General features: G+C 33.1%; 1 protein-coding gene across 5 annotated transcripts in view; it reads left to right on the forward strand.

Annotated features, from left to right (window-relative positions):
* Positions 1-20,735, forward strand: part of NCAM2 (neural cell adhesion molecule 2) — a 549,007-nt gene that overhangs the window by 285,101 nt on the left and 243,171 nt on the right. For all 5 annotated transcript variants that reach the window (XM_017956502.3, XM_009202420.4, XM_009202421.4 and 2 more), the window contains exons 2-5: positions 4,764-4,838; positions 9,174-9,380; positions 11,286-11,429; positions 18,171-18,308. In XM_017956502.3, coding sequence (XP_017811991.1) covers positions 4,764-4,838; positions 9,174-9,380; positions 11,286-11,429; positions 18,171-18,308 — 564 coding nt within the window. The remainder of the gene's footprint in view (positions 1-4,763; positions 4,839-9,173; positions 9,381-11,285; positions 11,430-18,170; positions 18,309-20,735) is intronic.

The raw sequence follows: 20,735 nt of genomic DNA on the forward strand, positions 1-20,735 counted from the left end.
AATTTTACCTCACAACCAATCTTTACTAAATGCCAGTTTTATCATGTAAGTTTTTATTTATAAGTAATTAATGGACAAAAATTCAAGTCAGTTGTTTCTGATATTCTCCTGAGTATTTTCCAAACTATTTTTCCAATATTTCAACAATATTCTAGATGAAATGAACCTTGTCTATACTGATCTTCTAATTTCCTAAATATTTCTTGAACACGTCTGCCTTACCCACTGTGGAATGCCCTTATTCTTTTCTATCCTTTTATAACAATATCTATGGCATTTTTTATATTTTTTACGTTTTATTTTCCTCTATAAAGTCTTCTTGATCATAAATTTTATAATGGCCGAAATTGATACAACCCATCTTATTTTATTTTTCATAATTTTATGTACCCCATAGTCCTCACAAATGCATCTTAAACTCCTTGATATTAGAAAGTATTTCTTGCTATTTTTGTGTATGATCATATTTAGAAGAGGGATTTGCAAAATACATATAGTTAATAAATACTTTTGAGCATAGTACATAATTTTTAATTTACCTAACTCTACTTTTAAGATTGTTATGCATGCAATTCTTTGGGATTTATTCACAGAGAATATATATTTATCATGCATTTACTTTTGAGTCCTTTGGTTTAAAACTTTACCTTAAGTAAGAAATTTGTGATGGTATTTATAGATAGCTATCAGATGTTTTATTCTTGAACAGTTTTCTCCAAACATAACTTTTTGACATTAGGAAACCATTTAGTTTTCTTCTGACTGCTATAGGTGATAAACTCATCACCTACATTATATTGATGTGGGTCAAAAATCAGCCACTAGGGCAGTGATTAAGGCATGACCTCAAATTTTAGTTCTGTAGGTTTTTACTAATATGTCAATGTTTTTATATATATATATATATATATATGTAGTTCAATTAGAGCAAATTTGGTCTTTGGGAAATATAGTGGAGAATTATATTTTCTTTATATATTTTAAACATATATAGCAACGAAATATATCATTGTGCCCAGTCACCAAAATGTCCATGAATAATATGTCTTAATATGTGCATTGGTGATTTGTACTAAATGAAAAATTAACCAGATATTTAATATAAATTAATTCCATGCTCAATTTTATTTTATTAAAATGAATTAATGTTATTTTTCACGTGCATCGACAAATCAGTATAAACAGTTTTCAGAACTGTATTTGACTTTCAAAGTTGCTATATCTTTCAAGTTCTGTCTTTTTTACAAACCCTTCCTTAGAAAAGCAAATTTACTCCTAAGGTCAGTGGTCGGCATTAAGTAATAATTCGCACACATTTCTTAGATGCTCTGAAATCCTTACATGAAGTCATTCCAAAATCATATGTTGTTAATGCAGTCAGTGTTCTGTACCCAGCACACGATAAGCTCTTGGTAAGTGTCAATTATTCTGCCGTTCATTCATGTATTATTATTAGTTTGGGAGAAATAAAGTTTGATGAATGAGCCCTCAGTTCCAGAAATTTATATTTAAATAAGGTAGAAAACCAAATAGAATGATCAACAAAATATGTTTTATTTGTGTAATGGAAATTCCTACTGATCCAAGATATTTATTTATTGATACCATAGATGGGTCTATCACACACTGTTTTGTAAAGTTCATGATATTTTATGTTTTCTTTGAAGATAGAAAGTAGGAAGCCATGAGGGGTTGTTTAAAAAAAGGAGGTTAGAACAGACAAAACAGTTTGGGCAAATGGACAGTGGTGGGCAAGTGTGAGTCAGTTGGAGAGGAGAGGAGAGAGAATGAATCCTAGGTGATCATAGCATTGGAAATGAGTAATAGCAAATAAACTTGGAAAAGCAATTGTCCTTCCAACTATAATTCATATGGTAAGGGACAAATTAAATCCATTCTGAAGATTTTTTAGAGTGAAATTAAACATAGTTTTAGAAATATATGCATGCAGTAGCCTGAGAAATACATTAGAGGGAAAAGAGATTAAAAAGGCAAAAGTGAGAAAAAGATATGCACTGGTAGATGAAATATATTGAATTAAAATTAATGAGTGCATGTATTTAAAAATTAAAAAAATGCATACAAGTAGTTTATATTGGCAATGCTTGAAAACTGATTGATGGTGACTAAAAATGGGATAGTGAACAGTGAGCAAATTTTGATTTTAGAGGAATGTGTTTGGTTTGCATATAGAAAATTCAAAATTAAAGTATGCTAATGTTAACTGCAGATTGCAGATTGCAAGATTAGATTTTGAGAAAGTACAGTTTTAGGGGATTATATCTTAAAGAAGAAAGTAAAGGGAAGAAAGAAGAGAGAAAACACGTAATTATAATTTCCCCCCTTTTTTTCAAACTTGTAATATATTTTCTGCTTCCTTCCCTTCTATCCATAAACATTCTCAAGTCTTCTCAATTTATAAAAGCTATGCCCTACTGCCCAGAATTCTGGATTCCAGTAACCCTATACATCTTTTCAGATTCAAGCTTCTTATAAGGGCAATCTCAAGTTTCTTGAGTTCTGCATTTTGCCTCTGTTGACCTCATTCCACTTAAGCTGACTTCAAAAAGAAAATTAGTTACTTATTTAAAGGAAAAAGAAATCTGAATTTTCATTGGAATTGGCATTAATGGTTTATCAATAAGAAAAGCAGGCAAGGGAAAAAGAGAGTTTAGGTACTCTTACTCTCTTTTTCCCTTGCCTGCTTTTCTTATTCTTTCTGATTTGCACTTTTCTTTTTCTTTCTGAAACGTTAGATATATTTGAACATTTATTGAGCCTCTATAATATCACAACCATTCTCTGAGTATTGGTGAATTATGAATAAAAATAGGACCCAGGAAAGTCACGTAGACCCTGCCCAAGTTTCCCAGAGAAGTTTCTGGAAAGGAGGAGGGAATTTAACAACTTAAGATGGAGAGTATGAGGAAACATGTTTTAAAGAGCTTAAACAGCATAATTACCAGTTTATTTTTTTTTCCTCAATAAATATGTTGTTCCTTCCTCCTGTTCTTGATTACACATTTTATTTCTTTAAATACTTTCATCGTAGTTGTGTTATATCTTTAGCATAAAAATTATGTTAGTTGAAATCTCATGGGTTTATTTCTCCTATATGCTGTTTCAATTGACCCCTGCTTACGGGCCTTATTTCACCATGTGTTTTATAATGTCAGAATATACCCCTAGATTGAAGACAGCCTCATTTATAACATTATTGGCCAATATGGGCCTATGGTATGGTTCTTCTGAATGGTTTTTGTGATTGTTTTTGTCACTTAGCTGTGAGTCCTACATGTGAGACTGCTTTTTAGTTTTTCTCAAGTTGAGGTTTTCCAAAGCACGCATGTCTATAATTAAAATCCCAAACATGGGATATGGCAGAACTTCTGGTTTATGTAATGAGAAACATTTTCCCCCTTCCCAGCTTGGGGGAGGCAGGTTTCCTTGTAATTTCCCTTCACCATTGGGTTGATTGATTTTATACCCTCCCTTGATTGTAAATCTTATTCCAGTCCAGTGTTGCCTGGTGTTCTTTTTTTGTTTTTGTTTTGTGAGACGGAATTTCACTCTTGTTGCCCAGGCTGGATTGCAGTGGTGCTATCTCGGCTCACCGCAACCTCCGCCTTCTGGCTTCAAGCTCCTGCCTCAGGCTCTGCAGTAGCTGGGATTACAGGCTCCTGCCACCACACCCAGCTAATTTTTGTATTTTTAGTAGAGACGGGGTTTCACCATGTTTGCCAGGCTGGTCTCGAACTCCTGACCTTGTGATCTGCCCTCCTCGGCCTCCCAAAGTGCTGGGATTACAGGCGTGGTCATTATCTGGCGTGCTATCACAGCTTCTTGTTCTGGGAACACTTGGATCTTATCTGTGTGTAGTCTGTGTTCACTGAAATAGGCGTTTTGGTTACTATGATCAATAAATTCCCAGTGCAGGTGTGTACTCTAGTTTCAGGTCTTCCTTTATTTACCTCTTGCAGCTTTGTCACTTTGCCAAAAGCTCAGCTACATGCATTTGAGCGCATGGAAGGTGAGACGGAGTTTAGAAAGTAGTCATGCTCTCTTTTCTACCATATTGTTAGAAATATGTCAATTCATATTAAAATAACACTTTATCTTCTAAAATTCTAGATATTCAAGTATTTTATTTCAAATTTCACAAAAAAGATTATTTAAAATATCAGGCATCTCCTCTCTTTTATTGTCCTGGATCCTTCACTTAACTTATTGATCTTGCGAAAATCAATACTTCTTCATCTTACTCTGTGCAGTGCTTTCTTTCCTTTGTATGCCTGCGTTCACAGACATTTTTTTAGTAGGTGTCTACATGTAGTTAATTTACATATGTGTGTGTGTTTGTGTGTGTGTGTGTAGTTGTTGTAATGATAGTATAGGATTTATGCAACCGTTGGGCAAACATTTATTTTTAGCTATTGCCAAATGTGCTTTCACATATAAGACCTAATCTCTGAATAAGGAATAGATTGTCTGAGTGTGAATTTGTTCATTTACCCTGACTAACCAAATATCAAACTATCATCTTGACTAAGTGCTGTATTTAGTCTGATTGTTAAATGCATAATAAAGTAACATGTATAATGATAGATCATGTTTTACAAAACTTGCATTTTTCTTTATAGGTTATAAAAAATTTGGGGGAAATAATCAGTATTTGGACCACGTGGTTTACACATCATTCATTAAAATCTTACTACAAATCTTGTTTAAAAATCATCATTAATTGTTTCTCAATTTTTTTTCAGCTCTTCTTCAAGTGACAATTTCACTTAGCAAAGTAGAGCTTAGTGTGGGAGAATCTAAATTCTTCACATGTACAGGTATGTATTTCTATAAATATCTTCGGATAACTTGGTTTCTGTTAAAATATTAATAAAATACATTGGCTAAATTCAACTATTTAAAAACTCAATTCTCTAACAGTAACAGCTTATGTTTTTTTGTTGTTGTTGTTTTTGAGACGGAGTCTCGCTCTGTCTCCCAGACTGGAGGGCAGTGGCGTCATCTCATCTCACTGCAACCTCCCTCTCCTGGGTTCAAGCCATTCTCCTGCCTCAGCCTCCTGAGTAGCTGGGACTACAGGGGCACACCACCACGCCTGGCTAATTTTTGTATTTTTGTATTTTTTTTAGTAGAAACGGGGTTTCACCATGTTAGCCAGGCTGGTCTCAAACTCCTGACCTCAAGTGATCTGCCCAATTTGGCCTCCCTAAGTGCTGGGATTACATTCTCCTGCCTCAGCCTCCTGAGTAGCTGGGACTACAGGTGCGCACCACCACGCCTGGCTAATTTTTGTATTATTGTATTTTTTTAGTAGAGACAGGGTTTCACCATGTTGGCCAGGCTGGTCTCAAACTCCTGACCTCAAGTGATCTGCCCACCTTGGCCTCCCTAAGTGCTGGGATTACAGGTGTGAGCCAGCGTACCTGGCCATCATTGGGTTTATAATGATTGGAAAAGTGTTAATAACCATAAATTGCATATTAAATGATACGAATTTTATTTTTGTTAATTTAATTTGTTAATTTAGACTGCTAATCTTGATCATTTATTTTGAAAATAACTTATGCATGCATTATATCTGATAATAACTTAAATCAATTTAAATATTATTTCTGTCTAAACACTAATATTAGGATGAATAGAGATTATAACTGAACTATTTTTGTAAATATGCAATGAATAAATTTGGTATGGCACACTGCACTGTAGTTATACTTGAATGAAAATATTAGGCCAAAATTTATTCTAATATTCATTGACAAGACAGATAGTTATTTAGTCAGGAAAGCTTTGGCCAGATTTTTATGACAATGGAAAAAATCATATGTCATCATGCCTATAGCATATTTTATGGGCCTCATTCAGTATAATAATATACATACGGTGTCCTTTCAAAAGACATTTAAATATTTCAGCATCAAAGTTTAATTAAACATAGAACTGACAAATGAATACATTATTTATTTAGATTCAATGTATTCATTTTTACAAATACAAGTCTTCATATCCAAACCATGATATGCCTAAAGAATTTTTTAAACCTTAGTGCTAAAATTAGTTATGAGACTACTTTAGAATTGTTTCTAATCTTGATTACACTACAACTACTTAAAACTGGATTAAAATAGACACTAGAAACATAAAATGCATTATAAATATTGTCTTGAGGATGACGTGATTTATTTAAGCCAAGATTCAAATTTATAAATATAGAGAGATAGTTACAACATTTTATAAATCATATTCAGAGTATATATGTATAAAATATCACATTTTATAGAAACATTAATAGAGCCCATGATTCTTTATCCATTTTCCTTCTTAAAGGTGTGAATTGATAGTTATGTTAATACAAGTATTTGTATATTGACAAATGAAAAAATCAGAGAGTATGGAGGAGACTGATTCAGCATCTCATACGATGTCCGCAGAAATTTGACACAAGCATATAGGTCACTGTTTCTAAATCCCATCCATATTGTATTAATGTCTTCATAAATTATGACACGCTGAATTCCATCACATAAAGATAGAAATAGGAACGCTTTTACACTGTTGGTGGGATTGTAAACTAGTTCAACCATTATGGAAAACAGTATGGCGATTCCTCAAGGATCTAGAACTAGATGTACCATATGACCCAGCCATCCCATTACTGGGTATATACCCAAAGGATTATAAATTATGCTGCTATAAAGACACATGCACACGTATGTTTATTGCAGCACTATTCACAATAGCAAAGACTTGGAATCAACCCAAATGTCCATCAGTGACAGATTGGATTAAGAAAATGTGGCACATATACACCATGGAATACTATGCAGCCATAGAAAAGGATGAGTTTGTGTCCTTTGTAGGGACATGGATGCAGCTGGAAACCATCATTCTTAGCAAACTATCACAAGAACTGAAAACCAAACACCGCATGTTCTCACTCATAGGTGGGAACTGAACAATGAGATCACTTGGACTCAGGAAGGGGAACATCACACACCGGGGCCTATCATGGGGAGGGGGGAGGGATTGCATTGGGAGATATACCTGATGTAAATGACGAGTTGATGGGTGCAGCACACCAACATGGCACAAGTATACATATGTAACAAACCTGCACGTTATGCACATGTACCCTACAACTTAAAGTATAATAATAATAAATTAATTTAAAAAAAATAAAATAAAATAAAATAGTTTAAAAATCAATTTTGAAAATACAATGAAATTGTACTTTTATGTATTTGTATATTTCTCTGAAATACGTTGCGTAGACTAATTGCCTGTATGTATTGCATAGCTCAAATTAAGACATGCTTTAAAAGTGAATTAAGGCCATTCGTTGGTGATGAGTTTTGCTCTTAATAAGAATGTAAACTGAGTAAGCATTTATTTTCTTTTAGATAAAAATGTATCACCTAGATACATTTTTGTATCTAGGAAATAGTCTTGTTTATATTAAATATAGTAGTAAAACAAGACTCTAAAAATAAAAATATTGGAAAACCATGCAAGCCACTATGCTTGTATGTATTTTTCTGCTACAATGCTGATAACCTAGATATGCCTCCAAAATTTCCAGACGCCTTAAAAATACAGAATCTAAAACTCAATAAAGTAAACATCTTAAATTTAAACTAGAAGGATGTTATACCCTCAAAGAGCCAAAGAAGTGTCATACAGAAAATTATTGTAACTACATTTTAAGAAAATAAAAAGTTTAATGCTATTTATAAATAATCTGTACAATAATCCAGCCTTATCAAAATGGAAAATTTTGATAGAAATTATTATTTGTTAGAGATACTTGAAAGAAAACAATTTTAACAGCTTTATGAAAATCCACAATAAACTGTCAATGAAAATGAAATTTATATTAAGAATGAGAAGGTCCAAAATATCAGAATATCCTGTTTAACTTGCTATATAAAGTATTATTTTGTATTATTCAAATGTAAAGAAGTACATATTTAAATTATTTTTTGTAACTTCTCCATAGATGGAGGAATTAAATAAAACACATCCCTCCCCTTCAAATGCATTACTGTGTAACAACTATGGTTTTATGATTTGTTTAGAAAAAACTGAAGATAACATAACTAAGATCTATTTAAGATTCACTAAACTTTCATACTTTTACTCAAGCATGTCTAATTTCTTATAGAAAGGAGGATAATTTGTTTCTAAAACTATTTCTTAGGAAAAATGAGAAGGGATAATTTTCTTCAAAGAGGTCCTGCAGATGTTAGTTGACTTTATACATTTCCCCACCGATACTTTTGAGTTAATAGTGTATGCTGCTTCCATAAATGCTATCTGAAGTAATTAGGTAAACTACATCCTTTTGGTGACTAAAAGCAGACACAGAAATCTTCAGCTTTTACGAAAGGATAGTAACCTAGATTCTGAATTGGAAAACTTAAATAAATGTTTACCCTGTAATGATTTGGTTATAATTACCTAGAAGTGTAAGTATCATTTTGATGCATTGTAATTATCATACGATAAAGTAGTTAACAGTTTTAGAGTAAAATAATGAAACTACTTATTTCTCTTGGGAAAAGAGATTAGGACATCATTATAAAAATGGTCATTGGCTTTATCTATTCAAGTTTAGCAACTAGGGAAATTAATTTCAAATTTAGTATTATCAAAGGCCAAAGTTTGTTTTGTGAAAGATTTACATTTTTTTAAGCTCGACATTATCAGAGTTTTAAGTGCTATCTCCTGACCCTAGCAAAGACAATTGAGCAAATGAAATCGTATTAATAATTGTGGTTCTGTTCAGATACTATCTTTAAGTGGGTTTTATGCCTGGCTTGGTGGTCAAGGAAGTTTCAGAACTTAAATGTAATAATCCATTGATTACTAAGGGAAAATTTCAACAATCATAGCTTAAATACTACACGAGAAGTTTGCTGTGAAAGTTTTAGGTATTGCTTACTCAAGCGTGAATCCTCCATGTTGGTTAAACAAAGATGAACATTTGCACTAACGTTTGCATTTACTTTCAGTTTCGTAAGCTTCTCAGATTTCCAGTCTCTTACATAAATTTTTTCTAAATTGTTAATATTATTACATAATAGTAAATGCCAATGCTCAAACAAACATTTGCAACGTATTTTCAAACCTTTGTTTTCCATGGCTCTTTGCAGCGATTGGTGAACCTGAAAGTATAGATTGGTATAATCCTCAAGGAGAGAAGATAATTTCAACACAAAGGATAGTAGTGCAAAAGGAAGGTGTTAGGTCACGGTTAACCATCTACAATGCAAATATAGAAGATGCAGGGATATATCGTTGTCAAGCAACAGATGCCAAAGGACAGACACAAGAAGCTACAGTAGTTTTGGAAATTTACCGTAAGTCATGTGTTTTTATGTTTTAGTTTATTAAATTTCAGTTGCTTATAAATAATTGAAACAAAATAAAATGTTTGATAATAAAACTTAACACTTATTAAGAACTACATGCTTTAAAAATAAATATCATTTATTTATGCTTTACCAGACTGTATCTTAGAATACAATCGATAACAGATAATAAGTGGTTATAAACATATATATGGCATCAATTATATTAATAATATTAATAAAAATCTTTTCATTTTCTCAAGCCATTAAGAATTTACTGGGTATATAGATACTAGTGGTTTATTTAGTGGTATGATATTTATTCAGTGTTTTTTTTTCACTGTAAAATAGAAGGTCATGATTAGAATAAATGAAAATGTGTGACAGCCCTGACCATTGTAGAATGAGAATCTGGGGAAGGGTGAGTGAACAGGAGTAGTCAGAAAGTTGAAACTAATCTAGTAGCCAATAATATTAAGCCAGGATTCTTTACCACTAAGTGTTTTTATGAGCAAAGTTTTCCACATTTGCACTTCTTTGTAGGTACTGGGATAGATTTCTTCCTATGTTCCTTTCTCTTTCTCATATTTAGGAATCATTAACCTGTTTAGCAACATTGAAATCTGTTGACTCCTGTATTTTAAAGCAAGATATTCCAATTACTTTTGTGACCTTGAGCAAATCATGTAACCTCTCTGTCTTTAGTTTCCTCATATATAAAATGAGGATAATAATGGTACCTGTGTGATATGTGGAGTTTGAGTACTACCTTAAATTATATTGCATAAAGTACTTACAACAATGTCTAACAATTAATAGGTAGTTAGCATTTCTACCAATGATAAATTATATATATATATATATTTGGAATGCAAGCCCTTAAATCGTCTCATATCTGTAGCTTTGTGTTTTGTTTATTATTCTAGAAATAGGATATGAAAAACAAAGTCAGAACATTCCTACAGTAGGACTTCCTGTTTGATGACCAGGGCAATTTGTGGGCACATTGTTGCTCTTGTGTTTCCTGGTTTGGAATTTTTCCCTCCCATTTGATTCTAAGCTTCTGAAGAAATGATATTGTCCTAATTTATGTAATCCCCCGGAGTATCTATTTCGCAATAGCAAATAATTAAATTGAAATGGCCATTTTATAGATATAGTGTTTGGAAATACTTTTATTATTTTAAATGATGCAAAAGAAGAATCCTGACATTTCATTTGTGAAGGTAAACAACAAATTTTTGCAAGAACAATTCATTACTTCTATGAGAATTTCTCATCAAGCATAAATATCCATGTTCACTCATTCATTCATTCATTCATTCATTCATTCATTCATTCAAGACACTTACTGGGTGTGTATACACTATAATTCTGAGTCCCAGCCAGAGACAGACAATAAATAAGCTGAAACAAATACACAGATGCTAGCTAAACATGCTGTGGAATTCTATGGAAAATGAATTACGTGGAGTGGAAAGGTAAGGAACCTTGAAATGGAAAGGAATATTGCTATTTTATATAGGCAGGTTGGATAAGAATCGGAATGAATTGAAGGGGGTGCAAATGCCCTGTGGTGAGAACAAACCTGGAATGTTCAAGGAACCTCCAAGAAGACAGTTTTCCTGGAGCAGAGTGACATGGAAGAGAGAGGAGAAATTGGGATTGGAGTTGAGGAGATAGACTCCAGTTTATATAGAACCTCATATCGCACTGAAAGATCTTTGGATTTTATTCTCAGTGAGATAGGAAGGTATTAGGGAGAAGAAGTAGACTATCTAGTTTAAGATTTTAAAGTATCTAGGTTTTCCTAATTATTTTATTATAGTATCAATGGAGTCTGGATTATGTTATTGGGAGAAAGAAGCAATGATACTTTTGTGATTTGTGATTTGTTTTACTTTGTTGATACAGAAAAACTCACTTTCAGAGAAGTGGTATCTCCACAAGAATTCAAACAAGGAGAAGATGCAGAAGTGGTTTGCCGAGTTAGCAGTTCACCTGCGCCTGCTGTCAGCTGGTTGTATCATAATGAGGAAGTCACCGCTATTTCCGACAGTTAGTATTTTGGTAACTCCCTAAGTTATATGTTCTAATACTATTGCAGTTTTTAAAAATCTGAATCTGTGTGTCTAATTGTAGAAAGTGGAATTTTTGACCCCAAATATTCAACAACTATTTTGAGAACCTGTAAGCTCTACATTAGGATTTTGCAATCTAGGGGTCTCAGGGCAAATTCACTGCCCTTTACCCCTCCGTTGTAATCAGAACACAGTTATGCCCATTCACCACATACTGTCTGTGGCAGCTTTGGAGGCAGAGTTGAGAAGCTGTGGCACGGTTGATTCAGCCTAAACAAATATACAATCATTAGTATCTGGAGGTTTACAGAAAAGGTTTTCTGATCTTTGCTCTAGTGTCAGGGAAAGATTTATATATTATAAGCAGTACTAAGTACATGAAGGAGTACATCCTGCTGTATTCAAATTCCATATAATTTATACATGATTCTATGGGATCACTATATGTAAACTTAATATCGATGTGAATCATGTTTATTATTCTGGGGCTGTACTTTCAAGGATACTTACCTGTTCTAAATATTATGGGAAGATCCATATAGATAATAGAAATGTACATTCATTCAGATTGTCCTCATGATTTCGATTTAGACTGAGCTAAAATTTCAGAATAATATGACATCTGAAATCAAATGTATAATTTGCTTACATTATGTTCCTTTACCATGTGCATAGGGAGCATTTTCAATTTAGAATATTTTTCAATGCACCTGCATTGCAGAGAGGTACAAAATAATTGAATCTTTTAAAGTATTTTCCATCTTCGATGATTCTGATTTGTGTCCAAGGTATGAAGGTTCTACAGCATAAAGGAGAGATAGAAAATAATATCTATTTTTGAATATGTGGGGAGAATGTATGATAATCATGTTCAATAGTCATTTTTTTAATTTTGAAAGAATATTTCTGAGCTTAGCATATTCAATGCTTGTCAGTTTCCATTATAATACATTAATGAGAAATAACACTTTATTTCCTCTTGTTTCAGCATAGCTCTGTAGAGTGTATTAACAAGTCATATGAGTAAATGGTTTTGATGTATTTTTAGCTCTTTTCCCCTCAATAATAAAGAAAAAGCAGTGATTTTGTAATGGTGGAATGACAATGTCTAAATATTTTCAGATTGTCTAATCTTACAATCTGTAGGTTTATTGTAAACCTTTATTAATAGAATATTTTGAAGTAAATTTTATTTTTAAAAGGCATGTAGAGCAAAGCCTCAAAGCAAAGACTGATGACAACAGGAAGTGGTGATGGAGAAGTGATATTTCCATGCTGCAACTCATACATATTTCTCCAGCATCCCAGGACTAAATGACGTACAGCCAAATTTCCATTTCGGCTTTCCTCCTTTCCTTGACCCTGAAGCTTTGAACATCTTTTCTAAATGTTCTGTGCCTAAATCAGACTCATTATCTGTTAAACATAGATGATTGCCTTCATTTAAAATAATGGCTTTGTGTCATAAATGAGACATTCGACATAAAGTTGTTTCTTGACATCTATGGGTGATTTGTTCCAGGACCTCCCACAGATACCAAAATAAGCCGATGCCAAAGTCTCTTATATAAAAAAGGATAGTATTTGATATAACCTGTGTATATCCTACCATATATTCAAAATTATATCTGGATTATTCGTAATATCAGATAAAACATAAAGACTATGTCCATGGTTGCTATACAGTATTATTTGGGAAATAATGACAAGGAATAGCCTGTACATGTTCGATAAAGATGCAGTTTAAAAAAATATATTTTTTATCAGCAGTTGTTTGAATCCACATATGTGGAATCCATAGATAGGGGAGCCAGCTATACTTCATTTGTTAAGTGAATGAATAAAATAATTTGGCTATATGTTAGATTCTTAATAAATGACATACATCACTCTCATTCCTTCTCTATGAGTTTTTAAATCTTAGAATCGGTTTTGCTAAAATTACATGCATTTAGGTTATATCTAGAACCAGAAAATCCAATGTAGAAGAAATGGGTATAGTTTAACATGAAACATAACACTAAGTTGTGTGGCAGGTGAAAAATAATAATAAAATAAATAAAATAGTATTTTTAACTATAGAATTTAAAGTATTCAAGTAAATTATCAGGAACAACATACTTCTCTAACCTTGTAATAGTGTAGAAACTTATCACATAACTCATTATTGAACAATTTGTACATTTATAATGGATTCATATGAAATAGTATTATTCACTGCTTATACCTCATATAGTCGCTTTATTAAAGCTAATGAAATAAGATCAAGATTACAATTATGTATGAGGATTTAGAATAATGCCACGGACCCAGATATCTTTTTTTTTGCTGTAATCTGATTCAAAAGTAAAATATAGATATTCCAGAGGAAACAATGAAAGCTTGGAAATGCTCATCTTATTAGCTATGCTTTTGATTGTAGCTGTGTGGCAGATATTCAGAATTAAATTTCCTGCCGAAAAGCAGTGGAGATTTTCCATGTTGCTCATAGAAAGGAGATTCATATTCTAAAGGAGCCAAGCATTGTGGGAGTAAAGATGACATTTTATTACACAAGTTGAATATCCTGACTTTTAGTGTCATCCTGATGGAAGGATATGCTATTTGCTGATAACAGTTCAACCTTGGCCTGTTTGGAAATTCTCTCTTAAATTTTGTAAATGCTTTGGTCAACACCTAATTGATATACTCCTTCTGCATTAAAAAACATTAAAATTACCTTGTTCAATACAATTTTTATATAACCTACTTCTAGTATAAAATATTAATTCAACAATTATTGAATACATAGGATCTATTCTGTAGTGCACCAGATGTTTATGATTCATGGTAAGCAAGATAAGTTCACTGCCTTCAAAATACTAACCATCTAGAGGGAAAAATAAATAGGTAAATCAGTGTGAGAACAAGATACATTAAGTCTATGATAACGAAATTGTGGTAATAAAGGATGATAAAATAAATGTAAACTACTTGGGATAAGAGAGAGTATCAAAGATGCCTGTCAGGAGGAAAAAGTTACCTTTATATATAGAGACACATATTAGCCAGGCAAACATCAGTGCGGAATTTTCGGGAAGAGAGAAGACCATGTGCAATGGCGCAGAGGTGAAAGGCAGTATAAAAGCATATTTCTGAAACTGGAATAAGTTTATTATTACTAGAACTTATTAATAAGTGCAACTTAAATACTTATACAAATGAGTAAATCTAGCTAAGATTTTTCAATAAAGGACTAATAAGAAAGGAAGCTGAAGAAGGAGGTCAAACCAAGTCAACACAGCCTTGATATCTGCTACAGAGTTTGTAATTTATTCAAAGGGGGCATCATTAAAGGGATTTAATCAATGCAGTGACATAACCTAATATGCAGTTGAGAAGAATATTTGTATGTCAGTGAAGAGAACAAATTAGATGGGAGACAAGGCAAAACTCCTGAGACTGAGAATAGTTCAGGTCATAATGAAATATTGCTGAGGGAGAAGAAGACTTAAATAAGGATGAACAGAGAAGTGATGAGACATGGAGTCTGATTGGGTGTTCAGACTCAGAGAGATGAAGATATCAAGAATGACTCGTGGCATTTGCCTTCCCCGGAGTTCCATCACTTACGGAATATTCCTTTGGCAACTAGTTCCATGTAAAGGCATGTGAAGACAGAACTGTCAAATGCCAGATGATAAATTTCAGGTGGAGATACTGAGCTAAATTTTAGATATACTGATATCGAGGTACTTAAATTCCTCCTAAGTATGTATATCTAGTAGACTGTTAAAAATGCTACAGAACTCACAGGAATGATCTGATCTGAAGAAAAATGGTGAGTCCTTAAGATACAGATGGTGATTGAAACCATGTGGATAGATGAGACAAATCATTGAGTGGGCAGCTAATGAGGAAAAAACAGGACTTAGAAATAACTAAGTTATTACAGGTGTGGTGGCTCACACCTGTAATCCCAGCACTCTGGGAGGCCGAGGGTGGATCATGAGGTCAGGAGATCGAGACCATCCTGGCTAACATGGTGAAACCCCATCTCTACCAAAAATACAAAAAAAAAAAAAAATTAGCTGGGTGTGGTGGCCGGCGCCTGTAGTCCCAGCTACTTGGGAGGCTGAGGCAGGAGAATGGCGTGAACCCGGGACGTGGAGCTTGCAGTGAGCCGAGATCATGCCACTGCACTCCAGCCTGGGCAACAAAGCAAGACTCTGTCTCAAAAAAAAAAAAAAAGAGAGAGAAATAACTAAGTTAAGGAAACAAAGCAGACACTTTATTGGTTATTATCTGATTACACTTATTTTCTTACTTTGATAATGAAAATTGGGTTTCTGTATAACTGAGAAAAACAATCTAAAATAAAATTTCAAATAAAATAGTTATTTGTGACTGACTAAAGCTATGCTTTCTTCAAATGTTTTCTGGAAACACCTATTATGGGCTTTGTTTTGATGATAGTTTACTAACAATATCGAATTCATGGGCCTCACAAACACATTTGGAATCTGACATGCAATTTTCACATAGTTTTCTGTGTGGAAAATATTTTACATATATAAACATATATATAGTATGTATTTCGATTTAGCAGGTAATTAATGTTTTCCTAAAGTTTTAAGTTTTCATTCAGTAGAAATAATGCATTAAAATGGCCATTGCGAATTCAAATTTTTCAATGAAAAAAATACTGGTATATTCCCATAAAATATGTATTATGTGATTCTAATTATTGCTCCTAAATGTAAAGCACTACCTTTCTGATTAAAACAATATTTCTCATTATTCATATTTTTCCTAATTCACATTAAATATCAGTAAAAATCATTATAGGTGAAGGATGATAGGTATTTTAGCAAGTTAGAAAATGCAGTAATACAATGATCTAAGTATGATAATGTTCCTCTTCATTTTACATTTTATTTATTTATAATTTCCTCTCTTCTAAATTTCTGGCCACACACTTGAAGAGAGGATTTTTAATTGACTTTGAAACTTTATGACATTTCAGGAGTTTTGAGTTATTTCAGGACCACTTATGAGTTATCTTCTAACATTTCTTGTGGATTGGTGGATTGGTTTTCTTTCTCCCCGGTCTTTCTTTCGATGAGGGCATTTCATGTTTATGCTTTAATTTACCAGGGGAAAGAATCTGAACAAACATTTTTTGTCTCTCTTCTTAGGTTCAACCTAAGGAAAAAGTGAACATTATGGAAAAGTTTACACCTCATGGGCTGCAAGTCGTGTGGCCATCGCATTAGAATCACTATTTTCACTTTGGGGGAGCCTCTGAATCTGTGCATTTCCACCCCTGATTAGTTATCTCTTAAACAAAAAGCAACCATATGCTTGTCAGTTTAATGAGTATCTATGTCCTGATGGCTCTTCTATTTGTTATTTCTAGGCCAAACTTCTCCCCTCTCAGTAAGGAACTACTATGACAAATTCAGCCCCAAATCAGAGTGGCCTACTACCCTAGCAGTTTATGGCTGACTCCCCTAGCAGTTTATGGCTCATGCAAAGTCCAATTGGTGGCAGAGGTAGAGGAAGGATCCTACCATATCCCTTCCTTGATCAGGCTGATGGAGACTCTGCCTTTTTCACACGTGGCTTCAGTGGTTTTCCCAACCTCATTATCAAGCCAATAGAGAGGGATAAAAGCAGTAAACATTGGAACTGGCCCAAAGAGTAAACAATCGACTGTAGATATGTTAAAGGCTGGGTACCTTAAAATATCAGCTTTCCACCTGATCAAAAAGCCAAAGGGATAGAAGCGGTGTGTTTCTTATTCATCAAAGTGTCTTATATACAGTATCCAGCAAACAGATAATAGTCAATGAGATCTATGGATGTGTTAATTAAGGAAATTTAAGATATTGCCCATACAAAGAGTTTCAAAATTGGACTATATGTAAAAGCATTCTTTGAATGATAAGGTGAGAGAAGGTTTTAGCATGGCAGCAAGATTGTGATGCTTATAAAATCAGGGCAGACACAAAAAATAATGCCAGGCTGAGATGCTGCTTAGGCGTCACAGATTACTGTAGCGGATTACTTTACACGATCCGTGAATGCAGGCTGTATACCAGCTTATTTATATATATATGCATGTGCGCATACACACACACACAAATGGAATCTTGAAATAAAATAACAAAATATAATCGATTTGCTCCTTTACAGATTATCTTGTTAGCCAAAATAACCCTTAAATAAATTTGAGATATAATCATTTTGTGTCCTTTATATGACTCGAATATTATTATATCATTTAGTTGCCTCAACAGAGACGCAAAATTTTTAATTATTGTATAAAGAAGGATGTTGAATAAATTTTCTAGCCCTTTTCAACCCATGTTGCCACATATTTGCAGTCAGAAGTTTGCATATCTGTGATACCTAATCTCTCTGCATTGTTCTTTTGTGTATCATTTCTGCATCCAAGGTACCAACGGGAAATAATAGCCTGACCATTTTATGTGGATATAAAGTCTCGAATGTATTTTATTTTTTTTTTTAGGAAAAAAAAAAAAAGGTGTAACAAAGCAGTGTAGAGTAGAAACATTGAAGTCATGAAATTACATTTTACTTTCAAATTTGAATTTGCTGATGAAAAGCTTGATAGTGTCAGACAGTGCCATATTTTAACTATTAACAATTTAGAGCACTCTGAACTTAGCCTTCAATTACCGATATCATTTTCTCCCCTTTGCTTTCTTTCCAGATCGGTTCGCTATGTTAGCAAACAATAACCTGCAGATTCTCAACATCAATAAAAGCGATGAAGGTATATACAGATGTGAAGGAAGAGTGGAGGCCAGGGGAGAAATTGACTTCCGTGATATCATTGTTATTGTTAATGGTAAGCAGTAAATAATTTGTACATGTTTTATGGTTTCATTTTAGCAATGCTTTTTACTAAATGGCAACCATGTGAACTCAAAATACAAGTTTTATCTAATAAACCTCTCCTATACCAGGAAGCAATCTTTCCATCTTTATTATGGCATCTGTAACATTGTATTACAGCCTCAAGGCAGGATCCATGACTTATTTTACATTGTCATTCTCATAACCCTTTTCAAATAGGCCATATGTGAGTAATTGCCTTTTGCTGGAATTGTAGTTGTTGAAAGAATATCAAATAAACATAGTACAGTATCATACTAAATGTCACTTTTAAATTACATGAATTTTTTGTTGCTTAAATTTACGTGTTTTACACTATTTACATTTTTCTCAAATTTAAAAATTAAATTTTTAAGGTTTTATTTACAAGTATTAATGGATATTATTGACTGGTTTTATGAAATCTCTTGCTCGAAAGTTGCTTCTCCTATATAGTTCTTGCCTGTGTTAACATGACATTCTATGCAGCTGGAAAATATGTTAGACAGTTATCTTGGATGTCTCCTGTACTAGCCCATTTTCACACTGCTATAAAGAATACTCGAGACTGAGTAATTTATAAAGAAAGGAGATTTAATTGACTCACTGTTCCAAATGACTGGGGAGGCCTCAAGACACTTACAATCATGGCGGAAGGCAGAGGAGAAGCAAAGGCACCTCTTACATGACAGCAGGCAAGAGTGTGTGAGAAAGAGTAAGGAAATGCCACACTTAAAGCCAGCAGCTCCCATGAGAACTCCCTCACTGTCACAAGAACAGCTTGGGGAAAACTGCCTCCACGATCCAGTCACCTCCCACCAGTTCCCTCCCTTGGATACCTGGGAATTATTAATACAACATGGGATGAGATTTTGTTGAAGACACAGAGATTTTGTTGAACCATGTCATCTCCATTTTGTCAATCTAATCTGTTATCAAGACATATCCATTGTATATTTTAACATCTCTTAAACATACTCTATTTTCTCTATCATCTTGTTTTCCATGAGAGTGCTGATCTAATTTTTTTTTTCTTGAATTCATACAACTTGTTTTCTCTGCACTTAATCTCACAATTCCACCTTTCTCTCCACCAAGACTTTCAACTGTCATAATTCTTCATTGCTTCTCACTACTGTCAAGACAAAATCAAAATGACTTTTCATGGCATAAAAAACCCATTATGATCCACCCCTTCCCTAAGAATTCTGCTATTAGATGTCAGTCACAGGGAAACTGGGTCTTTAGAGGAGATCTAGCATTTTTGAATGGCCTTTTTAGAAGTACAGAGTCTGATATTGTTTATTAAGGGTGCCATAATGAGAGGAGTAGTTAACCTTCAGTGCAAGAGGAAGATTTCAGTGCATAAAGGATAGGTTTAAATAGGGAGGTGTCTGTATCTATACCTTCATCTAGATCTATATGTAACTCTTTTTTTCTCTTTATTATATACAATAAACAAGGGTGGTATATAGTGGCTATTTCGTTTGTTAATTATCAAATTGTCTACCATACTTTGTATCCAAAAAGATTTATGGTGAAATATATAAGTGTATTTTATCATGAGCAGTCTTTGTGTTAAGTGTGTACTTATGAAAAAGGGAATTATAATAAAAATTAATATATGTAAAATTCTTTAAAATTGGTAAGTGTATAGGAAGCAGTATATAAGTATTTCCTATTATAGTTATTATATATACATACAATTACACTAAAATTAATTCAAGTTTGATATTAAAATGAAATTTATACAGTAGGCATAGTAACCCTTTGTTATTCATTCTGCTATTGTAGTTTCTACTTTAATATGTGGTTGGTGCAAAAGTACTTGCGGTGTTTATCATTACTTTTAATGGCAGAAACCGTACTTATTTTTGCACCAACCTAATATTTTCTTTAATATATTTATAGCATGTTGTAATCTATTTTCCTACTAGAATATCTGTGTTTGTGTACTTATGATTACATTCATTTTAAAGGAATCATTATTCAGGTATGAATATTCTTTTAATAAAGTGTCAATCTTCATGTCCATCATGGTCTGCATTTAAACTGGAATATTTGTTTTTATATTTCTATACTTATTTATTTCAGGATTTATAAGGAGACAAATATAGGAATATGTTTTTATGTGCCATTCTGATCAATCATGCAAATAATTCCTGTTTTGTCTGTGTAGTTTGACCCTCCCAAAAGCAAATTCTTCTTCTCTGTCTCCCACTTTCCTCTAACAGAATCAACCATAGATTCTAATGTGACTTTCTTTGCTTGGACATTGATGATGAGTCTCATTTTTTCCCTTTAGGATCACAAACTCTAATAGCTTAAAAGTCCTGGTATCTCTTTTATTTTAAATAAGTGTTCATAAAATCAGGTATCAATTGATTTTTGTTCTGGAGGA

Source organism: Papio anubis, chromosome 4, assembly GCF_008728515.1.
Source record: "Papio anubis isolate 15944 chromosome 4, Panubis1.0, whole genome shotgun sequence".
In the NCBI taxonomy this organism is placed as follows: Eukaryota; Metazoa; Chordata; class Mammalia; order Primates; family Cercopithecidae; genus Papio; species Papio anubis.